We start from the raw sequence: 11,278 nt of genomic DNA, 5'->3' as shown, positions 1-11,278 counted from the left end.
AAGCCGCTTCAGGCAAACCAGAGCAGCACACAGAAACGGTGTTTACCTTCCAACCAGAGTGGTACCTATTAATCTACTTGCACTTTTTGGTGTGCTTTCGAACTGCTAGGTTGGCAGGAGCTGGGACCGAGCAACGGGAGCTCACCCCGTCGCGGGGATTCGAACTGCCAACCTTTTGATCGGCAAGCCCAAGGCTCAGTGGTTTGCAGTAGTAGGGTCTATTTCAGCACCTGGCCTCCTTGGACAGCTGCTGGAACCTAAACACCCTGCTAGGGCCCAACAGTACAGGTGCCTCTTTCGTCCCTCCTACTAGTTCATTTCCCCAGCTGCCCTGGAGAAGGAATGGACCACCTCCTACATTGGAGGAGTGTGACAGACAAGTTGCTGTTTGGTGGTGGCAGTAGCACGCAGCATCAATGCTCTCATCCTTCCCAGGCAAGAACCAGCATTTTAATTTCCTACCATGTCTGACAACATCTGGAGGGCATCACATTGACTATCCCAGTACTAAACATTTGCACAAGTGGTGACTTGGAGCTTAAAACAGGCAGGGAATGGCTGGTTGTGCCTTTCTTACAATCAGCCTTCAACTTGCAGAAGATCTTTTCTTGTCCTTTATGTGATTTGTGTGTCTTTCTTTCTGTTTGGATGACACAGCATCGTGACCATTTCTATTAAAAGTAAATGTTGGATTTTTCATATATCCAGAACATCCACAGAATGTAAACAGGAGTTAAGGAAATTCTGAATAAGCACACACATACACACAATCAGGTTCATATAACTTGATATTATGTAGTCCATCTTCCAGAGCTGTGCTCCCATCAATGTTTCTCTTCTCTTCTTTTATATTTTACAAAGGTCATTGCAACATCATTTTCTCTCTGACCTCTAACCTCAGAAATCTGTTTGCTGCCTCTGCTTTGTCCTCTTGAACCTTGGTAATGAAGGGAAAGTTCTGTTTAGGTTATCTCGCTGACCCTTGGACTTTATTATCTTGGAAGCTGTAAACTTCACCCAAAGAAATATAAAAAGGACAGAATTACAGTAAGCTCTTTCTCCTTTCCAAGTTCCATATCTGAGCCATCCCTGGATTTAACTCTTAGCCGCAATGCCTGTTGATTACACTGGAACGTGGGTGATGGTATCCAATGACAACTTCGAAGGTTACATGGTTGCTTTAGGTAAATATAAAAATAAGAATTTTGAATTGGTGGGGTGCTTTGTACTACATTTAATTTAAAAATAAATGAATAAGATTTAATTCAACATTAACTTTTGCCTTTATAGCAAGCCATTTCTAAGCAGATATATTTTGAAGTAAGCCCAGTGAATACAGTGGAATATACTTCCTAGCAAGTACGTTTTATCTCAAACATTTCTCTTTGAAGGTTTTCTTTTCTCTTTCTCCCGTACAAAAGAATTTGTCAGTCATATTTCAACACCTATGCTATATATGAGAGATCATTGAACAGGCATTCTATAGCTGAAATGCACAGGTGATTTGCACTGACCTAAACTTCAAATGGGTCAGAAAACCTATTTTGCAGTACAATCCTATGCACATCTACTGAGTAGTAAGGTAAGGATGACTAAGTCTTGCTCCTAGGAAAGTGTGCATAGGGCTGCAGCTGGAATCTTGTATGGTAACATTTATAAGAAGCTCTCTGTGCTCACAATTTGGTGCCATAATCAACAACCTGAAAGACATGTGGTGCCTCTGGAAAATATCTCCCCCTCCCCATCTCTGCATTAACAGCAGAAAAGTGGCCCTAAATGTGTCACAGTTGTCCCTGTATTTTAACTCCTAATCTGCATCATAAATTGTTGAGGGTGGATTGTTCAAGCAAGGAAGGTTGTTTTAATTGAACTTATGGATCATTAGCCACCCTATTTTTCCTAGGTACAAGAGGGACTTCTGACCCCCACTCCCCACCAGTCACTGAGACCATGTTTCAATGATGTAAGCAGCATGTTGTACCTAGATCTTAAATGTTTATACTACTGCCTGTCATCCTGCCAGGGTGTCCCTGCAGCATCTCAGCAGTCAGGACACCCTGTTCCGTGGTGATATTTGCTCATGCAGCGAATCCGGCCACAAGCCAGCAGTCCAATGGCCAAGATTGCTAGTCAGATAAAAATAGGAAAAAAAACACTGAACAGTTGCGGTGTAGAAAAAGTCCTATAGGGACATGGGAATAAGTCCCATTGAATTCAACAGGCCTTACTTCTGAGTAGACATACTTAGGGTTGCACTGTTAGTCACTGAGGATGCTATTCAACTAAGTTTTACTCAGAGCAGAAATTAATAGACCTAACATAATCATGTTCATTAATATTAATTGGTCTACTCTAAGTAAAATTTAGTTGAATACTACCCTAAATATATCTATATCTATATCATCTAATCCAGGCTTCCTCAAGCTCGGTCCTTCAGATGTTTTAAGAATGCAGTTCCCATCATCCCTGACTACTGGTCCTGCTAGCTATCATGGGAGTTGTAGGCCAAAAACATCTGGAGGGCCAAGGTTGAGGAAGCCTGATCTAATCTATTTCTATATCTACCAGCTTTCTGCCAAAGTGAGTTACTTCTTGATAAGTGTGCAGAGGACTGCCTTAGATTACAATCCGGCTAAACAGTTAAACATGTGCACAAGTGCAATTCATACGAGTGATCTTTCCACAGCAGTGCTAAGTACAGTTGTACCTTGGTTGATGAACGCCTTGCGAGTCAAACGGTTTGGCTCCCAAATGCCACAAACCCGGTTTGCGAACGTTCTTTCAAACCTGAACATCCAAAGCAGGTCCCGTGGCTTCCAATTGGCTGCAGGAAGTTCCTGCAGCCAATCGGAAGCCACGCCTTGGTTTCCGAACATTTTGGAAGTCGAACGGACTTCTGGAACGGATTCCATTCGATTCCGAGGTACAACTGTAATGTATTCCATTAGCACAAGGATTGCCGCTTGTGCAAAATAATCTTCCCCCCTTCTCCCCCTTTGCACCCTCTAAACCTGTTATGGAACTCTCCAACGCTCCAGAGCAGATGGGCTACACATGGGGAAAGAAGGGGTGGAAAGTTCCATTATGTAAACAGTAATCCTTATGCTGATGGAATCTGATAGTTGTATACCGGCAGTATCATATGGCCCAGGATGTAATACTCCACACACACACCCCAAAAGCAGAAAGTCCTTTTGGGCACACATTACTTTATTGTTTATAAATGTATGTTTGAAGTTAATCAGGCCCATTGTTAACATATTTATTGGTGTGTCTGCAGGCATTGGCCTTGCTACGAGAAAGATTGCAAACCACCTGACACAAACGAAAGAAATTATTCAAGAGGGAAACCATTTCAAGACGAAAACGCTGAGCACTTTCAGGAACTATGAAGTGAATTACACCGTAGGAGAGGAATTTGAAGAGCACACCAAGGGGCTTGATGACCGAGTGGTGAAGGTAGAAACTTATGATTTGCTTTCCATTTACACAGCAGTCAACACCAGCACCTGACATTCAAGAAAACAGGTTGAAAGCAAATTATAAATGTTAAAGAAATGTTTATTTATAAAGAAGCAACTATTTGCATTTCAAAACGTGGATGTTTTTCTATTGCAACTATTTATTCCATATGTAAATCATGACAGTTTTTCAGCTTGTTGACAGCAAGACAGAATTATTTTTTCAACTCCTCATGGTTCCACCAGATACTTATATATCCCCCACTGGCTCCTACAGACTCCCCACAGGCAAAGCAAATCCCGCTTTCTGGTGGAAGCAACTGCTGAGCTACTGCATATGACCATTCTACCTGTGGCGGCACTTTTTTTATATTTTAGTTTATTTTTTTCCCCTGTAGCTCCCTGTTTCTGGAGAACTTTTTAACCAGAGTGGAATCCATACACACATAAAAACCATTCTGAAAATGCTTTTTAAAAAGCATTTTAAAAAATGCATTGAATTTTCCATAAGGCTCACCATTATCATCTAGTGTCACATTGTATATCACAATTAAAACACACTTAAAACATTTTATTTGCAGCTGTATAGCTGAGTCCCAGGAGTCAAGTGAGCCTGATGCAAGCTGTGTCCTAGTTAGGGCTACATCATAGACAGTGGTGGGCCAGAACTGTGAGCCAGGTGCTGAGCCAGAAAGTTGAGGGGCCTGCACATCAAAAGCCAAAAAACCTTGTGGCTCATGCATGAATGCTCTTGTTTAAATAGGAAGACTTTTATATGCTTTCCTGTCTAGTGGAGTCCAATGGCCTTTCCTGAATAGGAAGGGCCATTCCACAGCTGGAGAGTATGTGTATCTTCACTTTAGAAGAAGAAGAAGAGTTTGGATTTGATATCCCGCTTTATCACTACCTGAAGGAGTCTCAAAGCGGCTAACATTCTCCTTTCCCTTCCTCCCCCACAACAAACACCCTGTGAGGTGAGTGGGGCTGAGAGGCTTCAAAGAAGTGTGACTAGCCCAAAGTCACCCAGCAGCTGCATGTGGAGGAGCGGAGATGCGAACCCAGTTCACCAGATTACAAATCTACCGCTCTTAACCACTACACCACACTGGCTCTCTTTAGTGGCTTAAAATCCAGTGAGGTCAAACACACACACACACACACACACACACACACACCTCTGTGTTTCAAGTCACATTTGCACAGTTTTAGAGTGGGGAGAGGATGTCTTCACCCGAAGTTTTCCCGAGTTCCTCCATTGCTTCTGGTTCTGAGGAGAAAATTATAATATGGAAGACAAGCAGTGCTGTCAAAATTGTAACTGGTTAATAATAATAGTAATAGAAATGCCCATAGGTTTATTCATCATTTACCAAGTTGTGAGATAGCTATGCCCATATTGACCTATTATGCAGGGGTGGAAGGTCTAGTTTTGCCACCTGAGGTGAAAGCGGAGGGTGCTGCCGCCCTGCTGCCCTAGCATTCCCATTGAAGCCTCACTTGCCAGGATCACAAGAGTTCCATGAGATCTTGCCAGCCATCATCACCTCTCCTCACTTCTCAGGTGGTGGCAGGGGCAAGGCAGGGGCAAGCCATCCCATGGGATTCCACAGCCTGAGACAGCTGCCTCAGTATGCCTCATGGACGGGCTGGCTCTACTATTATGGAAAAGTTAGTTCCTGTGTTTTGTTGTTGTTACTGTTTTCCTGACAGTAAGATCTGGCCACTCTTCTGGGGGGGGGGACTCTCTGGATTTCCCCTGAGGGAAGATAATTGCATTGATCTGTCTCTCAGAAGATATTGGTCTGATTCTGAGGCAATTTTTATTTCAATTCATTTCCATCCATTGAATTGAGCTCTCTGTGAAGGAACTCTCAAGCCAAGGTCTTGTTTCCCCTATAGCTGCTTTTCAGTGGGTAGCTTCCCTCTCCCCCAGTTGGATTACGTTTTATTCCTAATTGTAACCTAATCTGTGCCTACACCGCTTGGTATCTACAGAGCTAAAACAGAATGGCAAGCATTACAATAGCCAAATCATTTCCTCTCCCCTCCCCAAGATAATGTGGAGGAGTATGCTGCTCATAGCCAACATCTTTCCTATTATCTGTGACCTTTTCATGCCCTGACATCACAGCATGCTCCTTATACCTCTGTCAAAGCTATCCTTTACCAGTCCTGTCTCGGCTAGAAAACTGCCTCTTCCCTGAACTTTCAATAACCTCAATTTTCTCCTATCGTCACTGTTGTTATCTGACGGAGAGTAGAAAAAGCATCTTATTTCTTTTATAATTCTTTCTGATTTCTTATCAAGATGATTTCTGCCCGATATTCCCCCACTGACACACTGCTGTTTTTGCAGGAGGCTCAGGAATTAATTATTTTTAAAGAGAGCTGTTCTTTTGCAATCTGTTCTTTTCAGTGCAGAGAATGTGGGATGTTGCCAGACAGCTACAGAATGTACAGAGGTCATATTTTTCTCCCGATCACAATTGTAGTGAAGCAGCAGTCAAATGAAAGAAAGGAAGAAAGAGACTATAATTCAAATATCTCCTCTGGTGTGTGCCTGCACTACTATAGTAGCTGTGATCAGGGCATCCCCATTCTTCTTATTGCACTTCCAGCTGAGGAGTGGCTCCAAGATCCCTCTTGTTTGCACACAGAGCACTGTCTTTCGTAGTAGTCTGACCATGATAAGGTTGACTCCACCCTTCCTTCCATTTCCTTTCTGTCCCCCCCCCAGCGTTATTCTAACAGTAAACACCTGTTTTGGTTAGCCTGAAAATAAATTTGGGGACCATTTACATATTAGAAGATGCTCCTATGCAAAAGCTTTGAATCCAAGCTGCTGTGAACAATCTCTTCCCTCCCCATATGCCCTCCGCATCCACAACAGAAGTGCGTGTGCATGTGTATTAATGTTGTAGCAGTTAAAATGATCCACGGCTTTTCCTGCTGCTGTGCTTTACAGTGCGTTTGTGGCTTTCTTCTGAGGGAGAATGGAATAATGCAAATTTCATATCTGTGCTCCCCTTTCTGGAGACAAATCCCGTCATAAATTCACTTTATTTAATTATCTTCTTTTGTGCGTATATTATGGATCATTGTGTCAGGAGAAATAGCCGGGAATTGAAAACATAAAACACTTTTAGTGACACTATAGGCTTTCTACTTAAATTTGGGGAGCTGGGAGAGAGGGGAGGGGGGTGGTATTTGCTTGTTATGTGTTCCCTCTCCTCACCCCCACCCCGACCAACTCTATGCTGCCATTATGTCACCCTGACTCCAGTTTATTCCGATTTGTTTTTAGCCTCACACGTTTCTACCATGTTGCTGAACTTTATCATTTGATCCCTGCAGACGCTGGTGACCTGGGATGGTGATAAACTAATCTGTGTCCAGAAAGGCGAAAAGAATAACAGAGGCTGGAAACACTGGATTGAAGGGGACAATCTGCATCTGGTAAGAGCCGAAATCATTCATGAAAGATATACCAGTAGCAGTACTGCAGGAAAATTCAGTAACTTGGGAAAAGGGCTGTAGCTTTGCATGCAGCAGGTCCCAGGTTCAAGCCCCGGTGTCTCCAGGGGGCTGGGAACCCTAGAGAACCGCTGCCCATGTTGACTATTCTGAGCCTGGCTTCCCTTCCTAGCATATCATTGCCATAATGAACAAAGGCATATATTTGCCTCCGCCTAATTTGAAGCTATCTGGAGTATTATTTACCTACAGAAAAGATGTTCTTGGGGGGTTGTAAGAAGAATGATGCAGAAAAGCAGGTCAGAAAATTGCTCTCAGAATAACCATCAGGCACCCGGTATATACAATCTCTAAAGCGTATAATTTAGTGCCACTGGAAAAGCTGAGTTCATACAGCTGGGTTAGTAAATGAAGTCCAAGCCTGACATGTAGTAAGCTTGAGTGGGGCTACAGGGGCCTGTAAAGAAAATAAGCAGTCAGTGAAGTATGGAAAAAATAAATGAGAGTTTACATATTAAGAGGACTCGAAAGAACAATCGGGAAAGTGAACAGGCAGACTTGGGTGAACCAAAGCATTCCAATTCAGTTTTCAAAGCTCTTTACGGGCACAAGTCTCAGTGAGCTAAATGAACAGGCAAAGGAGATGGAGATCTTCAGCCGACAAACACACATAGCTTTTGGAAATGTCTACTTCCTCTGCTATGGATCTAGCTGCATAATCCCTAATGGCTTTGCACATCTTCTCCATGTAGAACAGGATGGCTTGATGAGTTAATAATTTTCTCAAACACTTTCCATATCCCCGTTCTAAACACATTTAATTGAAAATTAGTGCAATGGGGGGTTTTTCCCAGCTGAAGGGGCACATACCCTTATATGAAAACCTTCTGGGGGCCATATGCCACTGCTAGGGGCTGGGAGAGAAGCAAAAGCTCGTTGAGCAGCAAATGTTAATTTCATCTTTTTACAGTAGGCTTTACACACACACACACACACACACACACACACACACACTCATCTCAGTTCTCCATCCAGGCAAACAAGAAGCATTATCAGAGTCCAAGGACACATTCTAGCCAGGCAAAAAGACTCAAGGAAGTGCAAAGCCAAGCTAATTGGAAGTGTGGTCTGGGATGAAGGGAAGGGGATGAAAAGGAGTTATGGACTCAGGGGATTCCTGAGGGATAGATAGATAGATAGATAGATAGATAGATAGATAGATAGATAGTCCTGGCGGGCCATATTTGGCTTCAAGCCTTAGATCCCCCATCACTGCTCTAAACAACTGTGTTTAATGTTACCTCCCGAATGTATACATTTTTAGTCCTTGCCCAGAATCCAAAGTTATTTTAGGTGCAACCACAGGCTTGCAAACCTCTTAGGTAGACTTCTGAACAACCCATCTGAAGGCTGCCCTTCCGCATCCCTCTAAGTCCCACTATTCTGTTCCATTCCAGAGCAAGTTTAGAAGTGGCACTTTTTCACCCTGATCCCTAAAACGTTTGAAACATCCTCTGGAATCCAGATTCAACAAACCTTGTAACCAGATCGCTTGAGTTCCAGTACATTCCAATAAGTTCTAGTAGCTTGATATGGTTCTAGTACAGTAGTTTAATATGGCAACATTAGTTTATCCTTTGGTCTGATCCAGCAGGGCTCTTCTGTTACATGTCACCCCAATCTCTGATTGGCGCAAGATTCCTGTATTCCAGACACTTGCCTAGTGTTTGTGTTTCCTTTGGAAATGAGGCACAGTGGAAACTGTGGCGTCTTTCTTATATATGGCTTATTTACGCACATATACAACCTGAGCCTATGATGGAGAGGTCGATGCATTACGCTCCTAGAGGGTTCTGTTTCTCCCACTGCTGGATCCAAAGAGATCAAACATGGCTTTTTGTCCCTATGCTTAGCTTGCTGTGTTTAACAGACTGACACTTTGTCTCACAGTGGAAGGAGGGGCTTGCACTCATCTACCCTCCGGCACAGAGTATCTGCTTTGTTAATCACCCCTTACCTTTCTTTTGTTCTCCATAATAGCTTTTCTCCCAGGTGTTTTCCCGAGCACAGAAAAACTGCTTTGGCCTTTTATTTTCACACTGTTAAATTCAGTGTCTGGCAGCCCATCTTAATAGTCCATCTTGATAATCCAAGGCCCACTAGACAGAGGAATTAAGGGGAGTCAAGGCACCCACAAACGCTTAACAATACTAAATGGTGGACACTCACCAGATTCCAGTTAGTCCCTTAGTCAAAGTTTTATCATAGGTGGACTGAAAAATCTGCTGATGGATTCCGTATAAAAACAGAATTTGGCAGCCTTTGTCAACATTGCAGTGCCTCATGACACATCACAATTTTCTCCAAACCGCAGGGGTGAAGGAGATGATATTAGAAATTAAATTAAATTAAATTATTAATTTAAAAATGAGGACCATGGAGCGTAAGTCATATGATTCATTAGCTTGTGGTACTTTCCCTTCACCCTGATAACAGCTTTGCACAATAGATTATTATCCCCATTTTACAGATGAAGAACCATAGGGTAGTAGTTTATCCATATGAACTTAACTGAAAAAAGAAAAGAATCCAAAATTATTTTTAAAAACTAAACACCTTTGCAAATTATGTTTAGAATTTAAAAAAATCCCGCTGCTGTTTTTTGCAACATTCTACCTCTGTTTACATTGTCACTATCCAAGCCTGCATAGCTCACTTTAATACAAAACTGACTATTTGCAAACTCTGAGGGGCCAGTCTAAAGGGATGAGGGATTAATTTCACAGACTTACAATAGGAAGCTACCTACTCATTTCTATTCTTTTCACGATCATAAAATTCTGGCTTCACTTTTAGCAAAAGAAGGTCAATAAGATATACAAAATTACCATTGGGTTGATTTCATCCCTGCAGAAACCAGAATCTTATCCTGCTCTGTGCCAGACCTGCTTTATATTGTTATGAAACAACTTCAGAATTGGCTAGTAATCTCATTGACTGGATTTGTTAGGGTTGGTATAACATTCTGAGAAAAGGTCCACATTTTGTTGGGAAACCTCTTGACAAAGTGTTATACTTAACTCCTGTTACCTTTAAAGCTTTTCCTTCTCTCCTTTTGCAATTTCCTTGTTGCTTCAGTGAGTTTAATAAATTACAGTATGTTGGTTAATAATAGACAATGCAACGTCCCACAGTTACAGAGCAATTCCTATGCATTTCCCCATTTTTATCCTTTGTAAAAGTCAATTCAAGTGTCAGAATCTAATTACTGCAACCTGTAGTGCTTGCTGGCTGATTGGTTATATAAAATACGCTGCTCTTTCCCTTTTAATAGCCCAGCCCCACTGTTAATGCTCTGGCTTAGCTGTTTTCTCTGCAAGTCTGGAAGCGAATTGTCTGTGCTTACCGATGGTTTTAATGTTGTAGGAGCTGACATGCGAAGACCAGGTGTGTCATCAAGTCTTTAAGAAGAAGAATTAAATGGATCTGAATCCCATCCAGCTGCACACTGTGTAATTATTATATTCTTTGCTGAATTAAATAAATAAAACCTTGACACTGCCAGAGATCTGCTGTTCAGTTCAATGAGTGGGAAACCTCTTATAGTAACATCAAACACTCTCCTACGTGGTTTTTTAAAAGAGCTCTTGCTTTCCAAAGTTAAATAATGTATGTCTTGTTCTTCTAATTGTCCCCCACGTAAACCTTGGCAAAAAAACATTTCGGCACCAAAGACAAAATGTCCTCCAGCAGCGATGTAAGAATCACAGAATCACAGAATCATAGAGTTGGAAGAGACCACAAGGGCCATCGAGTCCAACCTCCTGCCAAGCAGGAAACACCATCAGAGCACTCCTGACATATGGTTGTCAAGCCTCTGCTTAAAGACCTCCAAAGAAGGAGACTCCACCACACTCCTTGGCAGCAAATTCCACTGTCGAACAGCTCTTACTGTCAGGAAGTTCTTCCTAATGTTTAGGTGGAATCTTCTTTCTTGTAGTTTGGATCCATTGCTCCGTGTCCGCTTCTCTGGAGCAGCAGAAAACAACCTTTCTCCCTCCTCTATGTGACATCCTTTTATATATTTGAACATGGCTATCATATCACCCCTTAGCCTCCTCTTCTCCAGGCTAAACATGCCCAGCTCCCTTAGCCGTTCCTCATAAGGCATCGTTTCCAGGCCTTTGACCATTTTGGTTGCCCTCCTCTGGACACGTTCCAGTTTGTCAATGTCCTTCTTGAACTGTGGTGCCCAGAACTGGACACAGTACTCCAGGTGAGGTCTGACCAGAGCAGAATACAGTGGCACTATTACTTCCCTTGATCTAGATGCTATACTCCTA

General features: G+C 42.4%; 1 protein-coding gene across 1 annotated transcript; it reads left to right on the top strand.

Annotated features, from left to right (window-relative positions):
- The first annotated feature begins 1,056 nt into the window (after nt 1-1,056).
- RBP2 (retinol binding protein 2) lies at nt 1,057-10,503 on the top strand. Its single transcript, XM_053389990.1, has 4 exons — nt 1,057-1,184; nt 3,281-3,459; nt 6,816-6,917; nt 10,362-10,503. The coding sequence occupies exons 1-4, from the start codon at nt 1,112-1,114 to the stop codon at nt 10,413-10,415; spliced, it is 408 nt and encodes a 135-aa protein (XP_053245965.1). The 5' UTR covers nt 1,057-1,111; the 3' UTR covers nt 10,416-10,503.
- Nucleotides 10,504-11,278: the final 775 nt, after the last annotated feature.

Source organism: Podarcis raffonei, chromosome 5 (genome assembly GCF_027172205.1).
Source record: "Podarcis raffonei isolate rPodRaf1 chromosome 5, rPodRaf1.pri, whole genome shotgun sequence".
NCBI lineage: Eukaryota > Metazoa > Chordata > Lepidosauria > Squamata > Lacertidae > Podarcis > Podarcis raffonei.
Note: the sequence above shows the minus strand (reverse complement) of the source record. Positions and strands in the feature narration are given on the sequence as shown.

Excerpts from the sequence above, each read along its gene's own strand:
- RBP2 (XM_053389990.1), top strand. The coding sequence starts at position 1,112 with ATGCCTGTTGATTACACTGGAACGTGGGTGATGGTATCCAATGACAAC. Across the intron at positions 1,185-3,280 it reads AGGTTACATGGTTGCTTTAG|GCATTGGCCTTGCTACGAGA; the intron begins GTAAATATAAAA and ends GTGTGTCTGCAG. Across the intron at positions 3,460-6,815 it reads TTGATGACCGAGTGGTGAAG|ACGCTGGTGACCTGGGATGG; the intron begins GTAGAAACTTAT and ends TGATCCCTGCAG.